General features: G+C 48.1%; 1 protein-coding gene across 1 annotated transcript; it reads left to right on the top strand.

The window, feature by feature from the left end:
* Positions 1 to 9,050: 9,050 nt before the first annotated feature.
* DNAJA2 (DnaJ heat shock protein family (Hsp40) member A2) lies at positions 9,051 to 23,591 on the top strand. The gene is made up of 9 exons (XM_044427861.1): positions 9,051 to 9,277; positions 12,945 to 13,004; positions 13,764 to 13,987; positions 18,145 to 18,225; positions 18,478 to 18,611; positions 19,655 to 19,851; positions 20,762 to 20,906; positions 21,052 to 21,179; positions 22,772 to 23,591. The coding sequence occupies exons 1-9, from the start codon at positions 9,200 to 9,202 to the stop codon at positions 22,958 to 22,960; spliced, it is 1,236 nt and encodes a 411-aa protein (XP_044283796.1). The 5' UTR covers positions 9,051 to 9,199; the 3' UTR covers positions 22,961 to 23,591.
* Positions 23,592 to 23,775: the final 184 nt, after the last annotated feature.

The raw sequence follows: 23,775 nt of genomic DNA, 5'->3' as shown, positions 1-23,775 counted from the left end.
GTCTCTGGATGTCCAACTTATCTTGAGCTGGTGTCCCTTGGGACAGCTTGGCTCAGCACCAGTCTCCTGGCATGCTCCAGGATCCATCTGCCAGGAAGGACTGACAGAACCTCCTGCCTGAAACTGCGGGAGGTCACTGCTGCCAGTCTGTGTTGACGATCCCTGGTGAGATGCCCCAGTGGAGGGGCTCAGCACAAGGCGTCTTCTGCTTTGATTAGTGTAGAGTGACTGTCTTGACAGAATTTGAAACCCGTCATTTCTCCATCGATTGGCAATGCAATGTTTGCACCCTGTGGCATTTGGCAAGGCTGACAAAAGTCCCTCGGCATCCTGGAGTCTCTTGCTGAAGAGCTTTCTTGACTTTAACTATTTCATTTATCACATTTGTAGCCTCCCTCTCTCCAAGGAGTTCTGAGAAGCATACGCTGGGATGCACCATGCCATCAAAATAATAAACTCCTCGGGGAGAGGTTATTGCTCACGCACTTTAGATCTTTAGATCTTTTATGGACCGTGTGCCTCACACATAACGATAAACAAGGTGTCTGGAGGCTTCCAGCCTCGCCTGTGTGGCAAACAGCCTTGAAATAGTAGCAAGGAAGCGCGCTATCCAAACACAGCGCCGTTGACTGCCAGAAGAGCCTGCAGAACTAAGCCGCCATGATGGATGCAGCTTCCTCTGAATATATTTGCAAGCTGGGTGTGCATGGCATGGGCTCCTTTTTGGTGCTGCCTGCGGGGAGCAGAAATGCTTTGCAAAGGACGGACCAATACCCCAGAAAAGATGAATCACGAAGCCAGCAATTCCTACCTGCCCTGTGCTTGGTTCCCACTGTGAGGCAGGGGTTTCCCAGGATCTCAGAGGGGGATCAGTTAGCACAGGTCGTGCATCCAGGGCTGGGTCCAGGATCTGCCTTCTGCAAAAAGAAGGGACCTTTCTGAAGAGGAAAGTCTCACTCTCCCCAATTTGTGGGGCTTCCCCTCCACCCCCACCACAGTTCACCCCATTCAGCAGGGTCTGATGATGCTCTCTGTTGCTTTTCAGTGGGGCTGGAGCTGCTGCTCTGGAAAGGAAGGAGCAGGGAAATTGACTTCCATTAATGCCATTGATCTGAGGATATAAATCTCGATCAAATACAAAGTGGAAGTCCCTGTTGAGACAGCAATGGCAAAGGCACATATTCCAAAAAGAGGCAAGCTCAGGATAATTTTGTTACCATTTTTACAGCAGCTGTAACAAGGCTAACTCATGGCTCAATAACAGTTCTGGATGGACCCAGAGCCTCGGGTACAAAACAAGCTGCTTAGCAGCCAGGTGAAGCCAAGTAAGCTTCCTTTTAGTTTCTTGTGAATAAAAGGACTAGTGCATTCATTGTGTTCTGCAGTAGTTGAAGTTTCATTCCTTTATGGTGGAGATCCAATGGAGCCTCTGAACTCAGAGGATTAAGGGTAACCTATTAAGAACAGGAAGAGCAGTGGGGGGTTCTTTGCCCTGCAAATAAGCTAGATGGCCAGCATAGGTCATATATTGCTGCCCCGACTCCTCCCCATCCTGTCCCCAGGGCACCCCTTCACCTCTTTTCCAAGTTTGCTCTTATGGCCTAAGATAGCAGCCAATGTGGTTCTTTCTGCATGGTGAAGAGCTCAGCATAACTCCCCAGCTCCAAAATCAGAACAGTGCTCCTGACCTTGGATAGGAGAATCCAAAGAATTCTGTTGGAAACCCGACCTGATTGGCTTTTTATATTTCCTTCCGTGCTTAGCCAAGCGACTGCCTACGATGCCTATGAACTTCAGAATGAATGGCAGGGGGTGACAAGAGGGCAGGGAAACTCTGGACTTGGAAACGTGGGTGCAGTCTAGCAACTGGCAAACAATCATTTTTACGCCAGGCAGATTCCCCAGACACGAGTCTGCAGCATGTCTGGCCTCATTTCCCGGGTTTGTTTGGGAGAATAGGGAAAGGAGAACATTTCGAACAGGGAAAAGTGCATTTTAAAAAACTGCTCCGAGAACAGGAGAGCAACGGATGGAGAAGCCCCTATGCTCCCATCCTGATGCATTTCTGCAAAACAGAATTGGCTCATTGGGTACATTTCAAGGTCAGGCTGATTAGATACTCCTCATGTTTATTTGGAGTGCAACCCATTTAAAGCAAGTTTGCTCTGCTTGCTAAATGGCCGTTTCTAGGCAAATGTAGTTGCCTCCAGCTTCCTGGAACACAAGCCTGTGGCTCAAACATGCTCACACCTGTTTCTTTCGGGAGTGAGCACAGCCTTGGAATCAGCCATTTGGGCTGCCATATGGCCCTTCCCCATCGTCTTACCGTCCACCGTGCCATAGGATTGATGGTGTGAGCCCCAGGATGTGTTGAAATGCCAGCACACTGTTCACATCCTCCAGGTTTTTGGCCCCCTGAAGACTGCCCTGAACCAACTTCAGGGAACCAAAGAACAAATACTGCTCAGGGATAACACAAGAGCCATGTTTTAAAACCTGCATTAAAAATAGCTTTAAAAAGAATCTTAGGTGATCTATAAAGCAGTGGTGGGCAATGAGAGATCTCCATTGCAGGAGATGCTGCCCCCCCCCAATTTAAAAAAGAAATCCCATGAAAAATGGCACCCCTAGTCTTTGGGGGGCATCAAGAGGGTCCTTTTGCATGCATTTGCAAGGAGAATGTACTGTGTGAACTGCAGATCTTGCAAACGATGGGATGCATTTGTGGATCTGCATATCTCAACATAAAACGGGAAACAGACTCTGCTTGGCAGGGGGGAGCCTGAACAGAATAATAGCATGGAAGTCATTTGTCAGCCGCAGATAACGGCTTGGAAGTTTAGGGTCTAGCGTTATTCATTCGATCTTCTGTACTTACTGATTAGACGCCAAATGCCTCTTACTCATCTGGCACATCCAAGGACTCTGAGCAGATACCAGTGCTGATTATTCCATCATATCCCTGACCATCAAAGGCCAGGATAAAGGAGGGCTAAATACCACTGCGGAAAAATTGGGGGTGCGGTGCATTCCACTGGTGGATTCAATACAACACAACACAACACAATGCCAGTCTATTTTAGTTTCAAGTTCATACTGCTAGTAACTAGGCCTTGGGAGAATGCGTAAAAACAGCACAAAAAACGGGAAACCACAAGTGGGGGTTTCTCCCCTAAGTTGGTGGGGGAGCAAGGCCTTGTGGGGAAGACAAGAGAACCCAGTTTGGCCTCTGGACTGGAAGGGCTGAATTTTATCTTCCGGTACTTCCGGGAGATGGACTTCTGTTCTGCCCACACTGGCATTCTTCCTGATGCATTGCAGTGCCCCTCCCATCATCCCCAGCTGACTGTGGATGATGGGAGGGGCAGAACAACACTGCAGGAAGCCTGCCAGATTTGAGAAAGTTTCAGCAGGTCTCCAGGGAAAGGTTAACATTCTGTCCATGGGCATCGCAATTCATGCCACTGGTGCTTTCTTTGGTGTGGAGGCGAAACTTTTAAATGTTACATTTCTTGAGTGTGGGAAGCGGCTTTATCCTAGAATGACTTCGCTGTGCTCATTACGGTGTGGCAATCTGGGATTTCAGGCAGAGGCTGGGTTTGAAACTCTTGCTGGCAAAGCCTGCTGAGTTAGAACAAAACGAGCCACCTTTTGCTCCATCCCCCAGAAGCGAGTGTCTCAATACGCTGTTAAGTAGTTAAGCTGAATCATTATAGTTTATTGTGGGTTTTTTCTGTGTTTGATTGTTGCGATTTTTTTGTTGCAATATCTTTGCTGATTTGTTTACTGTTATTATTATATTATTATATTTTGCAACCTGCCCAGAGAGCCATTTTGACTAATGGGCGGGATAGACATCTAATAGATAAATAAATAACAAGCACTCCCTCTTTTTCTGAGCAGCACTGAAACTTTGCGTCCCTGTGATTCCTGCAATTTCTTCATTTCTCTCATCGATAGGAGCCAGCGCACAATCATCCGGCAAGCACAAGCGCCCCCTGGTGTCCACACTGGGGGGAAGTTGCTGATTGCCTCTCGTACTCAGAACTTCCAAATGGTCTTCCATAGCTTCCAACAGTTCTGATCAAAAAGCTTCAGATTCCTTTGGGACATCTGAAAGATGTTATTGCAGGGTGCAACCAAATGGACACATTACATGAATGAAGATCAGTTTCAAACACATAACAAAAAATTCCCAAGGTCCACACGCATGGGTTCCCTGCAGTGCCCATGCCAAGTTTCTGCAGTCCAGGTTTCACAGTCTTGGCATTATGGTGCAGACAGACAGACAACCTTTTTTATGATTATCATTTTTAAAAGAGCCTGACGGTATCTGCCTTCCAGATGACCTGGCCTACAACTCCCATCAGTCTTAGCCTGTGTTCCTGAAGGTCGTCACAATTGCCTTGCTGGTCGCCAACCAGCCCAACACTCCACTTGCCAGAAAAATATTTCTGGGAGACTTACTAGGAAGACAGGGACCAGGAGCTCCATCTTCCTGTTGTCTCTGCCCCTATGAATTTGCCTAGCCCAGGTGCGGGGGAAGCCATGCTGCTCCAGATGTTGTTGGACTGCAACCCAAATCAGTCTTAGCCTGCATAGCCAGCAACATCTGGAAGGCCACAAGCTGTTCCCCCAGTCTGTTTGGACTAGATGGAACATGGGAAGCGCCCCTAGACAGAATCAGATCCTTGAGCCAGGTGACCCAGTTCTGACTGGCAGTGGTTCTCTGCAGTTCCAGGGTTCCCTGCCCCACCTGGAGATGCTGAGGGTCATGAGTTTCTTACCTGGAGAGCTGGGACCAACCGCATGTGAAGCCAGGGCCTGCACTACTGCCCCTTCCTGGAGCAACCGATCCAGGAAACTAGTGTTCAGTATACCAGCATCTGAGGGCCCACTTCCCCACTCCAGTTTCCATGCAAGCCTGGAGTCAGTCAGGCTGGGGCTCACAGATAAGCCCACTGGGACAAAATGGTCCAAACTGGGATACACCCAATGCCTCCCAGCATAGCTCCCTGAGCAACACTGCAGCTTCACGAATGAGCCAATCTAGCGTTGTGTAAAGGCAGTTTTCTTGACCTGTATTTCTGCCACAGCTACCTGCAAAATATATTCTTTTTCAGCATCCTTCTTGAAAGGACTGTGACACCCACAGACTTTTGCCATTTCTGCCTGCTCACCACTCAAGAATAGAACACAGTGAGAACCAAACAGTGTTAATATTTGAGGAGACAGATAGCCGATGTGACCTTTTAGAAAGAGTTTTACTGTGATTCCTTGCAGCGAGTCAAAGAATAAAATTGGCTTTTAAGCCATCTCCCTACTTCACATTTGCTGGAATCGTACAGAAGAGTATTAAAGGATACAGGCAAGCCCTTTTGCTTTCGCCTTTATGAATACCATATGTCAAAATGGACTTTTGTTCAAAGTATATTATATACAGACATGTTAGCACCATCTTTTTCATATTTTTCTGGGCTTCTGTTAAAAGAGATATGTTTATTAGAATTTTATTTAAAGGACTAGCAATAACAAAATAGACAGACAGAGGGGGGCAGACAAACAGCCAGAGTAGACATGTTTACGCAGATGTAAGTCCTGTTCAATTTCATTAGGCTTTCTCCCAAGCAATGGTAACATTGGGACAAGACTCTGGGGCAGAATCCAGGTTCCCCGATGCTGGAGGCTTTCCAAACACAGCAGGAGTTGCCTGCTGCATTTAAACTCACAATACATGACATTGAAAGGCCAAGCTGGATCATGATGAAGCCCAAATGCCCTGGGCTTGTTCTTTCTTTCAGATGGAGACAGCAAGCTCTGAAAAAAGAGTGTCAGTTCCATGCATGATGGATCTCGTAGGTAGCCAGCTGCTGTCCAAGATTTCAGGCAGGTGCTTTCCAATCCCCGCCTAGGCTTGAACCCGGGGCTTGTCCAAGCAAAGCTAAACTCTGCCACTGAGCTGGGCCCCCTCCTCCGTGCTATGCACCCAGCCAAGTGTGGAAACAGAATGCAAGCCTTGGTGTGTGACACCTCCGTGCAGACCCGCTGAAGCAGATTTAAGAAGGGTGGAAATTCAGGAACACACATAAAATAGCCTTTTTGGAGATATAGAAATGATACACCAGAGCAAGGCAAAACCAGCTGCCAAGAGAGAGCACCACTTTGAAAAGATAGCATTCCTTATCTGGCAAACTTCCCATGGGAATTCTAGGCCAACATATTTGGTGGGTACCATGTTGGGAAGGTCAGAGATGGAACACTGAAGGAAGAGCAGGAAGGGGGGTGACACCCTTCTCTGCCTGAGCACAGCCCCCCCCCCCACCACCCCAATGCACACACACACTTCTGCATACCCTGTGATGCAAGCTGAGGCTGGGGCAGGTGACGGCAGCGTGTGGGTGCTGCATTCCACCCCCAGTGCAAACTACCCCCCAAGTCCATCCCGGGATTTATTTGTTTATGTATTTATTTAAAGCTTTTATAGACTGTCCCATTACCAGAGTTTTGGATGCTTATCAACAGTCTTGATTTCTATGTGGAAAAATCTAGGAGAAGCGAAAGAGAGAGAGAGAGAGATGAACTCAGAACGGCCTTCGGGGTAATTGATTGCCCTCTGGGTCTTCATAAGAAGAGGCATGAGAAAAATGGAAAATGTCAACTGGCACCAGATGGAAAATTAACGTTCCTGGTCAAGGGGGGGAAGCCCTTTGGCTGAAGAAAGAAATCTTGAAGGCAAAGCGGGTGACTGTCAAAAAAAGGGGTGGGGGAGCAGGTCACGGGTCTTTGTCATCTGCAGACCCACCAGGTACCCACACCACGTCCTCGGGAGAGCTGGTGCAGTGTGGTGTTGCGAGAGTGTTGGGCTGGAGCCCTGGGACCCTGCTCAGCCACAAAGCTCACTGGGTGACTTTAGACCAGTCTCGGACTTGCAGCCTATCCTACCTCACAGGGTTGGTGTTGTGAGGATTAAGAGGGGAAAGGGTGGGACATAAATGCAGGGTAATGCTAACATTAACCCTACCCTGGATTTTAGGGTTTCCCCCGTAACCCTAAAATCTGGCATAACTCCCCATGCAGCACACTGATTTCTAAAAGCCTCACTTTCTGGAGATTTGTCTGCCCAGCTCCTTCAATCTGCCCCTTCTAAGCACCTTCCAGGCCTCGGAAGCATCAGAAGCACCTTCAACTCTTCTGCATCCCAGGATATCAAAGGTTCACTGCAATCCAGTTTCTCTCTGCTGGAAAGGTAAGTCCCCTTGAATTCAAGCGGACGGAAGGGACATGGGAGGTTGCTTTAGCCGTTGGTCTAGCTGGCGGTGACCAGCATCCACTTTCCACATTTTGAGGTAGGTGTTCTTCAAGGGCTCCCAAGAGACGCCAGGGGCTGAATGGGAGGCTGGCTGAATGCCAGGCACAACCCAGCTCCCTCCTCTAGGATGTTTTCAATGTATTTTATTGTGCTGTAAGCCGCCCTGATGCTTCGGCAAGGGGCAGCATAGAAATGTAATAATAATAATAATAATAATAATAATAATAATAATAATAATAATAATAATAATGTTCTCCCAGGTGAGTGGAACCAGGGCTCAATTCACAATGCTTTCATGTGCACCCACTGAAGTCCATTTCTGATGGGTGGAAATTCAGCAAGCAACGTTTCCTGCCATCTGTCCCTCTTGCCTTGAACGGTTGAATCTCAGCATGTCGTGGAGCTGTTAGAGCCCAGCAGAGGAAAGGGTCGCAAGGAAAGGTGGCTAACCTACCTTTATAGTCTTTGCTTTGCTAAATAGGGCATCCTTACTCATTTTCTAGTTTTGCTGCAAAAGATGCGCAAGACCGAATGCATGTTGTCACAGAATGCTGTGCTGGGCTTCCTCCCTCAAAGAACACCTTAATCTCTTTCTGGCCAATTCGTGCATGCCTGCCCTGCCAAGAAGGAGAAAGATTACAGGGAAGTAAGTCCAGAAGCATATCCCTGAAAATGCACTAGGATTGGCTGCAAGCAAGACGGGCAGCTGCACTGGCCAGGTAGTTCAAATTGAAAAGCGCTGTGTTTGAGAAGTCGTGGGGCAACATTTCAGTGCTAGGTTTGAGATTGGGGCCAGCTCCAGGCTTCAGTAAAGGGGCTTCTGGTGGGTCCACTACTCTGTTTGTGGGTTCCCAGGCATGGGCTTACTAGGCTCTGGAGCATTCTGGGAAATGACAAAGGTTGCCTGCATAATTGTCCAGGAGTGATGCTGCATTCAGAGAAATGGTGAATGGCAGTTTGCAGAAGTCTGTGGCAATGCTCTGTTCAAAGTTGCCCAGAGATGCCTGGTGGCAAATTTGTCCGCAACAACCAGGTTTGTCTGCAGTGACTGTTCCACACTGCTGCAGTTCCGTGGGGGTGTGCTCCACTCAGCTGCCACACATTGTAAGTTTATGAGAACAAATTGCACGCATTCTAAGACATGGTTATTGACCACCGGTTTGTTTCTGGAATGAATGCCGGAGTTTCTGCCATTAAACTCACTTTGAGCCACTTGCAGTCTACCTTACAGGGTAGTTGTGAGAGTAAACTGCAACAGAGGAGAAACGTGTAAGCTTGCAAGAGGAAGAAAGGTGCGGTATCAAAGGAAAATAATAATGTTTTTATATAATATCACCCATTTTATGCAGGTGTGGGTGGATAGATAGCTGGATCGCCAGGGTTTTTCCTAGAGAACCGGGTACTGCAGTTTGGTGGAAGGCGTGGAGAATGCCTCGGCTTCCCACCAGGAACTCCAAATCCCAAGATTCTCTGAGATGAGGAAAAACCCGTTAAATTAGAATCCGGATCCCTTCCGCTCGATCCATGCCGCGCTTTCCCCGCCCTCGCCCTCCTCCCTCCACAGCCTCGGCCTCAGCCAGCAGCCTCCGCCAGAGGGCGGGAGGAAGGGGCGCGTCTCCCCGGCGAGGGGGCGGGGCCTGTGCCCGAGGCGGGCGGCGGAAGGGGCGGGGCCTTTCCCCTCGCGCCCGTTGCCTTCCGGGCGGCGCGCGCGGCGCGGCGTGGTGACGTTGCCGTGCGTGCCGACGGCCTTCCCCTTCCTCTCGGTCTCTCTCCGTCCCCCTCCTCCTTCCTCCTCCTCCTCGCTCACGGCCGTCCCGGTGCCTCGCGGCCTTTCCCTCCCCAGCGAGCCGGCGCGGCGGCCTTCCCCATCCCGGACCGCTCCAGCCCGCCATGGCGAATGTGGTCGACACCAAGCTCTACGACCTGCTCGGCGTGCCGCCGGGCGCCTCCGACAACGAGCTGAAGAAGGTCCGAGGAGGCGGGGGGCCCGCGGAGGGCGGCAGGCGGAGCCCGGGCGGGGGGCGAGAGGGCCGCCGGCCTGCTTCCGCCCTCGCACCGCCCGGGCGCGTCGTGACGGGGTCATTGGAGACGCTCGCCGAGGCCGGGCAGGCCTCGGCGCGGGCGGGCGGGAGGGACGGGGCACGGGCACGGGCACCGGCCGGGGGGGGGGGCACGGGCAGGCCACCGCGAGGTGATCCCGCGGGAGCGCTTTGCGTAGGTGGAAGGTGAGTAGGCCTGGCGGGGGGGGGGAGGGGTTGCCCTGGTCTGCGCAGCGGGGGGCGGGGAGGCCCGAAAAGGAAAGTGGGGGAGATCCCTCTTAATTACTCCCGTCCTCTCGTGCCCCCCTCAACGGTGGACTCCCCCACCGTTTCTCTGCATTTCCTTCTTTCCTGCCTGCTGCTCTTTCCTTGTCAGATGGCCCCACTTGTTCTTTTCACCCCCACTGGTATTTTCCCCCTCTCGCTTCTCCCTTGTTTTTTCTTTAGTGCCCCCCATACCTTTTCTTCCTTCTGCACTTGTCCTTCCCTCTCCCCAGAGTGGTGCTTTTTCCTTCTGCCTGCTCCTTGCTTCTCTTCCCCCCTCCCAGGCTGGTTTTGCCCCCCCCCCCCCCCAATAATTGGCTGCATTTCCTCTCCCCGCACTGCTTTTCTTTTTGTTTCCTCTCCTATACACATGCATCAGGTTTGCATCACCGATTGGTTGTTTGAGGCCAGAAGGGAGTGCTGTGCATTAGCTCCCCACTGGGGCTTTTCTAACCACCCTACATCCTGTGAGCTGTTGTGGGGTGACAGCAAGGCAAAACTCAGCACTACTAATTTCCATCTAATTTCCTTCTTCCTTTTCCTCCACTTTGTTATGATTTAAGTGTTGCTTTGTGCTGGCAAGGGGCAGCTTTCCCTTTTCCCCCTCCTTCCAGATTTGTGTTTTGCTGGAGTTGTTTGTGGTATTCGCTGTGGTGAAACAGGTCATTTATATCCCCCCATCACACCAGCTTTTCTTCCTCTTTCCTGCCTTCCTGTGTCTCATAAGAGTTATCTCTTGAGGGTGCGAACTGCCTGGGCATTTGCTGTCCACTTTTCTTCTCCCACTGTTGTTCTCTTTTTTATTCCACCCCAATCACATGTCACTTGGGAACCTGAAGATTACCTCGTAGTTATGATCATTAAAATGATCCAGGACCTATACTTTCCCCTTTATTTATTACTTTGTTAAATTCCATCCTGTTCTAGCATGAACCATATCTGCTCCCAGAAGTTCGGGTTTCAGTCTCAGCTTTGTTTCCTCTGTAGATGATCCCTTCTCACCCATTCTGGGGTGGGGCTGGTGTCACAGCCTTTTAAAAGGGGGGAGAAATTCTTGTCCTTAAGTAAGGTTGCGCCTTTCAGCAGCTTAACTGTCTTATGTCTTTGTAACACATAACCTACTTCTTTCCCTCATCCACGGTTGGAATGTGTCATTCTACATTGGAGTGTTCAGCAGCTCGATCACCAGGTCCAGCCTGTTTTTGACTGAAGGGCCCTGCTGATAGGAAATAGATCCTCTCCATCTAGTCATGTGATACCTTAATTTGTTTGGCTTGGGTATTGTTCATTATGGAAGCAGATGTCTTGGAAGAAAGCATGTGAGGATAGATTTTGAGTTCAACAGCAAAATGAGGCCCTTATGATAGAGTGAAACCAAAAAAAATCCTATGTTCTGTTTATTTATCTCTCTGCTCACACCCCTGAAAGTGTTACTTAAAATTGCAAGTGGTTGGTAACATTAGTTGCCTTCCCCTTCTAAACAATTTTTTAAGTGGGCTGTATTTTGGCTTTTGATATATTTTCTGTTGAAACAAATGAGTCTAATATGAAAGCTGGAAAGGTGCATGAGGAAGAATTTCATGGAAATGAGAGTTTTTCAAGCCACTCATATGGACAAAACTCTGGGGCTGTGGTTAAGTTAAAGGATGCACTTAATAAGTGTGGCCGCTATATATTTGACAAATTGTTGTTAGGTGAAATGGAAAATGTTTGAATGTTTTAAGTGGACCTGCATGAAGCTTCCTTTCATGAAAAGCAGTGGGATTGCATTCTCCATATATGTTTAATCTCATGCTGATTGTGATTACATTGCGTTTATATCCCATCTTTTTTCCTCTTGTGAAGAACCCAAGAAGCTTACATAACTCATTTTATCCTTATAGCAAGAACCCTGTGAGGTAGGTTGGGCTGAGAGTCTGGGCCTGCCCAGTGTCACCCAGATGGCTCCATAGCTCTCCCAGGTCTGAGTTTGAGCCCCTTTTTTCACACGCGTTTGCATACATGCATTCCTTTCATAATGAGCTGTTTTTGAGCTCTGGGAGTATCAAAGGTAGTTAAGTGTGGCATGCAAGGCCCTGGTTTGGGAGCAGAGATCAAGATTCCCACTCTGCATATATAAGTCTTGGCACTTGCTATAAGGTGGTCTCTGGACTATGCTAATTGGCGAAAATACATCAAATGTGGTCAGAAGGTGCATTGCCAGATGTTTTGGATTTCAACTTTCCAAAACCTCTGCCAGCATAGCTAGTAATCGGGGATGCTAGGATTTGTAGTCCAAATATCTGAAGCTTGACCTGTTGCTCACTTGTTTAATAGATTGCTGAAGAATCCACATTTAATTCTTAAAACGGCAACACTTAGTTAGCAGGCTAACATCTGTAAGGGGGTGACATCTAGAGTGGCCAGATGCAAAAGAGGATAGAACCGTGTTCCCTTAATGCTATCATGATATTAATGCTATCAATATTTCTGAGTACTATGCAACTATTGATAGTTGCAGTGATTTGTCCTGCTGCTTATACTTGCTGTGAAATTCATGCAAGATAAACCTGCAACTTGGTTTTACCTCTTCTATCCACCTGATACTGTATTGTATGTCAGGTCACCAGGTTTATTAGTTTTATATTCCCATATATTGTTGTTTTTATTGCAGTTTCATTTGTGTTAGAATAGTTTAAATCGTAAACTGCCTAGAGAAATGTGAGCTGTTTAATACATAGAATATAATAAATAAGATTTCTCACAGTCATTCAAGGTGCGTGGCCCCTGTCCTCTTCTGTATCTGGCTGCCCTAGTTGTATCTCAACCATAATGTGATGGGAATGTGTTGGGGAGGATTGCAAGAGTAGTCCCTGCCACCGTTTTTTTCACCAGCAGAGGTGAATATTCAGAGGGGGACCTGAAGAGAAACGCAGAGCTTTCTTACGTTCAGTCATGGCATACCACAGGGGATTTCAGCCTGGCAAGCTGTGCATTCCAGGATTCCGCCTTTATATTTGGTCGCCCTAGACAGGAGAGAGTCATGCTGCTTTCTCATTATGCAGTTTTTCATTCAAGTCTACAAAATGGAGGAAGGTGTTGTTTTGCCTAGAAGTCAGAATACTATAACAGGAGAAGTGTTCTGTTTGAACTTGTACTAAGAGTGATGTCTGTCATGAAAACTGTTCAGGCTGGCTAGATAGGGCTCTGTTTCCAACAATGCTTGCAATCCTAGTAGCCTCGCAATTTCAGTAGGCTTAGCTTAACATGGTAACTGGGAGTTGTGCCTGCATTTCAGAATGCTGCATTGTTGTCCACTAATTTGTGATACTGGCTTCTTTTTTTCCATTTAGGCCTACAGGAAGCTTGCCAAAGAATACCATCCTGATAAGAATCCCAATGCTGGTGACAAGGTAAGTCTTTTCCTCTCACCAACCTGCTACTAAAACATGGATAGTGCACCTTGATGCAACAATGAGAAAAGTGGCTTATGAACTTGTACTCCAAGTTGTGAATTGCTGAAAAAAGCATTTGTGGAGGTAAATGGTCATGAAGTCACACCATAGGGAGTCACGGTGTGTTACAAATAGTGTTCACATTAAATTGTTGAGGTCTGCCAGCCCGTACCCATGCCCATTCATAAACCCACAGGTCTGGTCACTGAGAACTTCTGTGATCTCAAAGCTGTTTTTAGGATAACCTGAACTAATGCCTGGATGCCCCGAATATGTATACGCTCATTGGAGAAACAGCAAGGTGTACCTGTAGCCATCAAAGGTGTCGGTGTCTTGTCAGCTGAGCTGTTAAAGACTACGTGCCTGTTGACCCAGCAGGATCTGAATGTGACTAATGGGGAAGGCTTGTGAATGATGGCTAGTAAGATGCCTGAAATCAAATTACAGTACATGCATGGATACCTTGTGTATAACAAGATGAACTTGCATCCCTGGAAGCAGCCTCTCTGTTAAATGTGGGTTAATAGAGGATGTAGAAGTGTTTGATGCCAATGGAGTTAGTCTTCCTGTTCTTAGAAGCCAGGCATTGTCCCTGTATCTACCTATAAAACAGTTCCAGGGAAACTGGTAGCCGTGTTCTATAGTACCTGCCCTGATGATATGTGATACTGCCAGACTTATAGTGGGGTTTCTACTGGCTTTTTTCTTCCTATTCAGTTCAAAGAAATAAGCTTCGCCTATGAAGTTCTCTCAAATCCAGAGAAACGTGAATTATATGACCGATATGGAGAACAAGGCCTCCGAGAAGGTAGTGGTGGAAGTGGAGGAATGGACGATATTTTCTCCCACATATTTGGTGGGGGGCTGTTCAGTTTCATGGGCAATCAGAGCAGAAGTCGCAATGGGCGAAGAAGAGGTGAAGATATGATGCATCCACTTAAGTAAGTACTTGGTTAATTGTTTCTGAGGAGAGCTCTTGAACATGTAATTAATTCTGTTTACTTAAGTTCTCAAAGCAAATAGAAGCACCTATAGTACAATTGACTTAAAGCTGAAGGTTACTCAATACAGAAACAGCACTTCTGATACAATGTTTTTTGAGAGCTTTAAGCTATTACTTGAACTCTTTAATTTCAGAGTCTATAATTCCTGGGCATAACTGACTTAGTGCTCATTGACTGATAGAATGATCCCTTCTAATGAATGCGCCTGGGCTGACGCAAAGGGCGTAAGATACAATGGCACAGTTCTGTGGGGTACACACAACTCTGTGTTCAGCCACTACTTAGGAGACTAGTGTACTTCCTGCTGCCCTGCAAAACATTTCTGACTCCAGCTCAGCTGAGATTTTAATTTAGCAAGGATTTACTCCCGTTTGAAGAAAATTCTGGATTGGGGCTTCCTTTGGTGGGTCGGTTGATGGAAAAGCCAGGAGTTGCACCAGACATCCATTCCAGGTAATACCTGGCACGTGACAGTACTCATTTAGAAATTCATATCTGGTTCTTACAGTGGGTAGCATAGGCTTTAGATAAATAAAAGCAGCAGAGGATTATGAACAGGATCAGGAGCGAAGGAACTTCAGGCTTGTGGGGCTGACTTCATTTTTCTTACTGGCACCAGAGGTCTACAAACCAGAGTCTGACACAGAGTGATAGCTCATAGGGCAGAGGCACTGATCTACTGCACCCCATGAGCACTGGGTTATATGCAATTCCGCCTGTGAGTTACGGGAAATCCTTGCTGTAGAGCTGGCCAGCAAAGCTGGATGAAGACCTAATCCAAGGTGACTATCAGTAGTCCTACAAATGGGGACGGCTGAGGCTGAAAAACAACCTACACAAGGCCAGCTGTGGCAGTTTTTAAAAGCTTTTATGATTTTATTTGCATTCATTAAAATCTACTGCAGATCACCTAGAGATCTGTCCATAGAGCTTGATCTACTAACCAATCTTGAGTTAGCGTAAAAGAATATAAGAGCATGATCGAAGTGTGACTAGGGGGAGCACTACACCAATTTGTGAAATTTCGCCTGTTTCAGCTCTGAAGGTTGGTGTACTGGAAGAAGCATCTAAGGAGGTTCTTAGAAACTGGGCAAGTTCACAGGGGAGAAAGTGATCCTTAAGGAACCCCGATCCCAAGCAGTTTATGGCTGTAAAGATTAAAATAACACTTTACATGATCTGTGGCAATAGACTAAGAGCAGGAGAGGGCCTCTTCAAACTGCAAATCATCCAAGGAGCTGTAGAGTGATACCTGAAGGTGTGCTGAAAATTTTACGGCTGGAAGTTACAGTACTTTCAATACGTATGATTGAACTTGCATGTCTGGTTGATTAATGAATAAAAGAGAGTCAATCAAACATGTTACTCTTAGGAAGAGATGAAAGAGGCATCCCATTTTACTAGAGCCCTACTATACGGTGCTGACCCATGCCGTGGTTCTGCACCTTCTGTCTCAGCTTGAGACCACCAGAACTTTAACTTTGCCTGGTGGAAGAAAGTCCCTAAGAAAGGTTCACAACAGAAGTAAATAAGGCATAAGATGGTCAGTAAGTGGAATATTACAGCCTCACCCACATGTGAGGGCTTTGGTAAGTCTACAAGGGGTTGGGGAGAACTAATCACTGCGGCAGAACAACTTATTAGTGTAATGAGGAAGCCATGATCGACTTAAGCTGTGATGGTGCCAATTCAGTGTGATGGAAGGCACCATAGTTCAAGTTGCTCAGCACCCCTTTACAATTAGAAATGGACAAGTTGGAACAGCAAGGGAAGAAAAAAGGGCATTTTCCCATTCCAGAATAATTGCTCCAGTCCATCGGAAGAAGGGGAAGTATTAACTACTTGGACCTGAGGTTGCAAATGCGCCAAGCAAGCAGTAATATATGCAGAGCTGAGCAACCTAAGAATGCCACGTTCTGAGCAAAAGCTAGCCTGTGCAATTGCTAAGGGAAATGCATGCATGGCCTAACTTTCTGAGGCTGGTGCTGGGAAGCCAGCTGTGTCCTTTATGTCCCGTGTAGCTTCCTGACCAGGCCTTTTGGGGCCTGCATTTAAATAACATTAGAAGCAGAATCAATGAAGCAAAATTAAGCAAGTGCCCATTTGCTGCTGTTGTCCTGATTTGTACAGGATGCAAAATGTAGGTTACATTGGTGTAGACGCTTGTTTTCATTCTAGAGGGCAGACAATGCAGTGTTTTGAATAGGGGCCAGGTACATGCTGCTGGCTGCTCTCTTTGGAGCACAGCATTCTAGCAGTGTGACTGTATTAGACCAACAATTGCTATTGCTACTGTCTTATGAATGTTATGAATTTGCAAATGCTAGAATAGGGCTGGGGAACTTCAGACGCAGGGCCAGTTGGTAGCAACCTCCTCCTCCAGTGAGTGATCACTTGCTAGTTCTTGCTTTCTGTGCTAATCACACCCCACTTTTAAAAGTTAAAATCCCTCTTCTGAGGCTTGGTTACTGGCAGTTACAGATTTTTGGCCTCATCCCTTCAGGCTTTGTTCCTGCCCCCCTTTTTCTCACCCCCCCACCAGAATGTGTCCCCCAAGAGCTTTGTGAAAGTGAATTGGGTCCTTAGGCTGAAAAATTCCCCCCTACTTGCACTAGCATAAATTCCTTTATTTTGCTGGAAATAAGGTGGATGGTGGACAAGCAGAGGGTGTCTTCTAGATGGTTGTGCCAGATTAAACTCACTGGGAAGACCCATGTGGTGCCAACAATGTTAGCTCTTGTCAGTGTTTTAAATTTTCTGAGACTGCTTAATGTATCTTAGGAGCAATCGCATGTTCCCTTGAAAGTGGCTGGCAGGGTGTTGAATGCTATGGAATTCTTTCTCTGCTAAATTCAGTGGGAAGTCCTTTCTGGGTGGCTGTGGAGGGGGCAGTGCCTTACCCCGTTGGCTTGCCCTGCTTTCAAGGGCATGTTGGGATCAGCTGAGGGACCGCAAGATCTTCCACCCTAGTCACCTTCTCTGACAAGACTCCCCACAGAGCTGGAGGCTGGGGCGGGGGTGGAGAGGGAGCCCCCTCACCCCCGGCTGCTCCAGCCAGCACAAGCCTGCTGGGCCTCGGCAGTAAAAGCAGAGCTGGCACAACTTCATTGTCTGGAAGACATTTTTGCCACTTAACTTAGTGTTTGGGCACTTGCACCTGTGAGGAACTCCTGGGTGGGGGTAGACGACCCATAGCTGGCTCTGCTTGGGCCAGAGGATGTCAGTGGGTGTGGGCACCCCCCTGTGCCGCCTGGTTCTCAGTTGGATTGTGAGCTGTGGCTCCAGCTTGGTGGTTCAGCAAGTGGGGGCGGCATTACGCAGCGTGGGACGGCCTGCACGTGGTGGAGTGGGGTGAGGGCCGGATGAGCAGTTCAGCTCAGGCAGCAGCCAGAGCAGCACCTCTGCAGCGGTTGCGCCAGTCCTGGGAGCACCACCTGCACCCCCGTTGCCCCAACAGAGCTGCAGTCCGGCCCCCACCTGAGCTGGGGGTCACTGCACCAGCCAGCTCCTTCCCCTGCTGGGGAGAATGCAGGCCAGCAAGGCTCCCCTCTCCCTGCTGGAAAATCCTAGACTAGGAGATTTGGAAGGGGCCGGGGAGGCCATTGGGTCCAGCCCGTGCTCAGTGCAGGACTCCCAGATAAGCCTTCCCTCGTGGACGGCTGTCCAGCTGCATCCTGAATGCCTTGATTGTGGGAGAGCCCACAGCAAGTATCTCAATCAGAACATCACTCAGCGATAAAAAGGGCTGCTTCACCTTTCTGCCCCCAAGAGTGAGACTCGGAGAGGGAGCCAAGGCTGCATAGGCCTGATTGGGATGGATTAGATATCTAGGCAGAGGTTCCCTGTCTCTGCTCTAGACCTGAGTTCAGGTGTGCTCTCAGTCATGAAACTCCGTGTGTGCCTTTGAGCCTGTTGCACTCCCTGAAGGTTACCTGTCTCACAAGTTTGCTATGAGGAGGGCCACCATCTATATCACCCCAAGCCCCTTGATATAGAGAAGAGATGAAATAAAGTTGTGTATGAAGCAAGATACTTTGGTAATCCTTTGCTGATACTTGTATTTCATCTAAAGAACTAATCTTTTTTCTCGGCAGAGTTTCTTTAGAAGATCTATATAATGGAAAGACTACCAAACTACAACTTAGCAAGAATGTCCTTTGTAGTTCATGTAACGGGTGAGTTGTGTTTTTTAATTCATGCTTTAATGATGAATAACAATCTTTGAAAGAAGCTGAGCGAAGTTTTAAATATTACCAAGGCTTGAATACAACAAACTCACGTCCTTCTATAAGTCAGTTTTGTAAGCTTGTTTCTTTCAGTTGCTGCGCTGTTGGGCACTCCAGGGCCACTAGTTGAACTCAAAAGTTGCAAATATTTGCTTGATGTTTGTCTTTACATTGATGTGTAATCAGTGCCTTTTGATCCAGTCAAGGGGGTAAAACTGGAGCAGTTCAGAAGTGCGCGGCTTGCCGAGGCAGAGGTATGCGCATCATGATCCGGCAGCTGGCTCCTGGGATGGTTCAGCAGATGCAGTCTGTCTGCTCTGACTGCAATGGAGAAGGTAGGCCAACCAGTTCTTCCATGACCTTTGGAAAAGGGAGGGGTCCCATGTATTTTGGCAGGCGTGATCCCATCTTGTAAGGACCTTTATGCCAGTGACTTGAGAGCTGGGCTGCAGCTTACTGGGCAGAAAGCTTGTGATTCTCCGGTGGAATTGCTTGGAGAGGTTAGCTGCCTGCTTTGCCTCGCTGTCACAGGTGTGACGAGTCTTCTCTGATGTTCAGCATTCCAGGGTTGATCAGGTTTGCCACGTGCATAATTGCTTAGCGCAGGGAGCTCCCCTGGTGATTCATTCTCAGTTGGAAACGGAACCACGTCAGGCCTAACCTTTACCCTGCAGGAGGGGTGCAGTTGCTGCTCCGGTAATGGAGGAATCCAGAACACAAACCAATTTTAAAAACCTCGTAGAAAAAATCTGCTCCAGTGTATAGGCCTTCTGTTTCTCTCTCACATGGTTCCTGTATTCCTCTTCCGAGTGTGGGTAGAACTCTAGGGAAGCAATGTTGAAACATTCGCTTTCAAGCATCGATACTGGACCTCTCTCAGAGAAGCTCTTTGAGGCAGTGGGGGGAGAAGATTCTACCCCGTGGGAAGGTGGCACAAAAGGACAGGGTTGCTTGTAGTTAAGCCATAGGAGAATTACTGGGCCTTCCAGAAGGTGAGGTGGCGTGCAAAGTCTGGCAGCCCTGGGGCAGGACCTCAGGAAGCCTGGATCTGGATGCCAGGCCTAAGGCTCTGCGCTTTGGACCTGAGCTGCTGAACCCCTGTTGCAAAGTGAGAGTTGGCTCTTCTCTGCTGAGCTATATGATACAGACACATCCAGTGGTGACTCTGCATTAACCTCCTTTTCAACTTGAAAAGCATTTGACTAGGAAGTCGCTCATCTGAAGACCCTGGACCATGCCAGCATGCCCCCACTAAATGATGCCTCTCAGACTAGATGAGATGAGACGTGATCCAGGAAAGCGTTGCTTGTGGACATGAGCATCCTGCTGGTCGGCCGGGAACAAGATCTAGAGATTCTAACATGCCATCTCTTTCCAGGGGAAGTCATCAATGAAAAAGATCGTTGTAAAAAATGCGAAGGGAAGAAGGTGATAAAAGAAGTGAAGATCCTTGAAGTTCATGTAGACAAAGGAATGAAGCATGGGCAGCGAATCACCTTTACTGGAGAAGCTGATCAAGCCCCAGGTGTGGAGCCGGGTGACATAGTCCTCCTGCTCCAAGAAAAGGAACACGAGGTAACGCGCTACTCGAGACACAGAGCTGTCTTTTACGGGAGGGCCCAGAGCGCTGGAGGGCTGGGATAGTGAAGTTTCATTAAATGCATGATCGGAGGGTTGATCCAGGCAACTGTGAGCTGTCAGTGGAGCTCTGCACTCTCTTGTGCTCCTGCTTACCAAAGGATTGCACACTCAGAACTTCACTGTGGATCTTCAGTTTTGTACACAAAAGCATGAAGGGTGAAACCAGCCCTTCCAAGAGCAGAAGGACACATCTTTGGATGTATCAGGAACCTGTTGAGTTGCTGTCACCTGGCTGCTGCAGAGGGGAGGGAGGGAGGCCCCGGCTCCATGTGGGAGTGCTTGTTGAGCTTGTGTGTTGTCTGTATTTAGACTGTAGTCGGACTTGGTTTGAAGCGCACCTCTGAAACAGACATTGGAATATCTTCTTTGGATATTGGCACTTCTGCTACAGTCATGCAACCTCTTCACGGCATCTTGTTTGTGCTTAAACCGACACAAATGTGCAAAGATCCTCGTAGCTTTCCAAACTTCTCAGGGGATCCAGTTTGATGCATTTTCCAAGAGAACAGATGCGGAGCTAAATTTCAGTAACTGTTTTTCCAAGGGCTTGTACAGATAATGTATCACCTTTACAGGTGGGCAGCCTGTATCATGTTCCAGTACCTGTAAACATGCGCCAATGCCTTTGCATTTCCTGCAAGCCCATTTCCCTTGGGGATTTATGTTCAAGATATTCAGTAATTAGGCAGTAGTTAACTGAGGGAATAAAACAACCAAAGTGAGCCAAAGCAGTTCTTATCACTGACCGTGGAGTAGTCTGGGCCCTTTGTGCAGGTGCTAGCACACCTGCCGGTGGGCCTGCCCCCATCAATCCCTATTTCCTCCTTTCGCCCCCCTTCTCAAGGTGTTCCAGAGAGATGGAAACGACTTGCACATGACGCACAAGATAGGACTGGTCGAAGCACTGTGTGGCTTTCAGTTCACTTTTAAGCACCTTGACGGACGTCAGATTGTGGTGAAATACCCTCCAGGGAAAGTAATTGAACCAGGTAAGCACTGGTGGCGCCCGGGATGACCTGGGAGGTGGCGATTAGCCTGCCTTTAGCCAGCGACAAGTCCTCATCTGCAGAGGGGGAGAGCAGCACCGGCTGCCTCTTCGTAATAACCCTGCGTGTGTCCCGTCCTTCACTGTAGGCTGCGTCCGTGTCGTTCGAGGGGAAGGAATGCCGCAGTATCGCAATCCTTTTGAAAAGGGAGATCTTTATATAAAATTTGATGTGCAGTTTCCTGAAAATAACTGGATTAGCCCGGAAAAGCTCACAGTAAGTATGCCAAGCCGGCCCTCTGCTCGGTCTCCTCTTGTGTGTCGTTGCAGCAGCAGGAGGGCATGAGAGTTTCATGCCTCTGCTACACTTGTTCACAGACAGTGTGAATTTGAGCATTTCCTAGGGGTTCAGAGATGTGGCCAGAATCTGTTTCTCTTTCCCATGCGTGGCCCTGGCCATGAAGCAAGGCCAGCCGAGCAGGTCTGTGGGCCTCAGCAGGCCCCTTCGTGGCACAAAGTACGCACAGGCCACGAGTCACATGTGCAGAAGCAGAACTGTCCTGCACTTTGGGCATGTGGACAGAGTGTGTGCAACCTGGCCTCGCAGAGCCCCTTCCTGCCAGGTGCCCAGGCAAACGCTCGGTCCAAGGCAGACATCAAGCAGAGAGAATGTGGGTTAGTGTTTGGGCAGCCAAGCCAAGGAAATCCAGCAGAATTCCACTGCCCAAATCAGGTTGCTCACTTGTATCGCTTGTATTTACACTTGGGCTCACCAGTACAAACAAGTTTTTTTAAAAAATACAGCCAATCAGTTTTCTGTCCAAGGGGCCCAAGGCAGCTCCCATAAACTTCCTTCTCCACTGTATCCTCTGCTGAACGGTCAGTTTGGTGGAGAGTCTTTGACTGGCCCAAAGTCACCCACTAAGTTTCATGGCTGAGTGGAAACTTAAACCCGGACCTCACAGATCCTAGTCCAGCACTCTAACCTCTCTGCCATGCCTCACTTGCTGTCAGGACTGTGTATCAGGCGTTACACGAACATCATCCCACTTCTTGCTTTACTTGTTAATGAAAGGGCGAGTTGAGGGGTTTTTTAAAATGTCCCGCACCCTTTTCCCAACTGTGTAATTAATCATGCAAGAATGGCAATCATTCTGCATTCCCCTCAGCCTGCACCCTGCTCTTCAAGTCACCGGTGTGCATGAAGCTTTGCTTGACACACAGGGAACAGTTGGCAGCTGGTGTTTTCACATCTAGTTTGCCTCTGGTGGTGTTCCATTTTTAAAAGGGAAGAAAGAGAAACAAAAGTGGGAAGGAAGAGGAAACTCGCTTGCTTAGGGAGATTAACAACCCAGCAGACCACCTCTTAGCAATGCGATGACACATTCACCCTGTGATGGTGTTACCGTGGTGGAGAGGAAGGTTGGCAATCGATGCAGAAGCAGCCGCTCTGCATCACCTGTGGCAGACACGGCCCGTAGCAGAGCGGCCTTAAATGGGGATTAGCCAAATTCGTGGATCATGGGCCCGCCAGGGGTCACTAATACGACATGGACACTTTCACGTTCAAGGGGAAACACTGTTGAAACCCAGATACGTGCAGCAGCCGTAGGGCAGTGAACATACGGGCCAGGGCCCCTGATGGAGGGCAGCCCCGGCCTCTGGGAGGCTGTGCTATGCAGCTGAGAGGTCTGTTCCCAGGACTGCTGGCAGCGGCCGACTCCAGGATGCTTACCTGTCTTAGAGAACAGTGTGCGGGCAAGGCCTGCTTCCTGGCAAAGGAGGCGAGGGTTGCACTGTGCAGTGCCGCAGCGATGCGCGCACACAGTTACGGCATCTTGTGTCACTGTCCGTTCAATATTCTCCTAGGAACTTGAAGATCTTTTACCTGCCAGACCAGACATCCCCAACATAATCAGTGAAGCAGAAGAAGTGGATCTTCAGGAATTCGATACCACTCGTGGCTCAGGTGGTGGCCAGAGGCGCGAAGCTTACAACGATAGTTCTGATGAAGAAAGTGGCCATCATGGACCGGGGGTGCAGTGTGCCCATCAGTAAAAGTTTTGTCTGGGAGGGGGACGGGGGGTTGGGAAGTTACACATGGATTTTTCTCTTCAAGTTTTGCCTGACTTGTTTTCAGCAATCCCGTTGGATTGTGTAAACAATCCACATGAGCCCGATGGACATCTGTTGCTGTATGTGTAACTTTTAAATTGGTCCATAGTATCAACAGAGTGTATAATTTAAACTAACCACAAAGACGCTTACATCTTTTTTTGACTGACTGTTCCGTAGCAGAATAAAGGCACTTGAAAGGAAGATGGCTATTTCCTTTTCACCTGGGTTAAGTTTCAGTCCTTGTACTTGTGCTTGATTTTTACCAGTTTTTGTGTAGATTTTAAGTTCTCTATTTTAAATTCAAATTCTACATTGTAAAGTTTTGTGTACAACTTTGTCCTGAGGCTTGGTATTTGGCTGCACCTACATAAGCTGCTACAAATAGAATAAAGAATTTCATAGCCTGTATCTATCACTTTAGATGCATGGTAAGTAAAGGGGCTTGGCACACACGGGGTTAGAACTGATGGGGAACCATGGAAGATGCAAATTAGAGTGGTTGTAAAAGTTTTTTTTACCATCTTGTGAAAGGTTTTGGAAAAGAAATAAAAGCTGTTGGTGTATAACAATATTCTCTGTAAACTCCTTTTTCTATCAGTTCACACTCAGAATTAATCTTGAGTGTTGGAAATAAGCTTTGCCTTTGGATGAACCTTTGTCTCCCTCGTGCCGAAATTTGGTGGAAGAGCTCACTGTGTCGGTGGTTTCAGGTTTTAGCCTGTGCCTTTGAGTTGTGTGGCCCTGCAACACCCACC

Source organism: Varanus komodoensis, unplaced genomic scaffold (genome assembly GCF_004798865.1).
Source record: "Varanus komodoensis strain SLA01 unplaced genomic scaffold, ASM479886v1 scaffold19, whole genome shotgun sequence".
Taxonomy (NCBI): Eukaryota; Metazoa; Chordata; class Lepidosauria; order Squamata; family Varanidae; genus Varanus; species Varanus komodoensis.
The sequence above is the reverse complement of the archived record's forward strand: the minus strand, read 5'-3'. Positions and strand labels throughout refer to the sequence as shown.

Coding starts and splice junctions, on each gene's coding strand:
- DNAJA2 (XM_044427861.1), top strand. CDS start 9,200: ATGGCGAATGTGGTCGACACCAAGCTCTACGACCTGCTCGGCGTGCCG. Junction 20,907..21,051: donor AGGGAAAGTAATTGAACCAG/GTAAGCACTGGT, acceptor CCTTCACTGTAG/GCTGCGTCCGTGTCGTTCGA. Junction 21,180..22,771: donor TTAGCCCGGAAAAGCTCACA/GTAAGTATGCCA, acceptor ATATTCTCCTAG/GAACTTGAAGATCTTTTACC.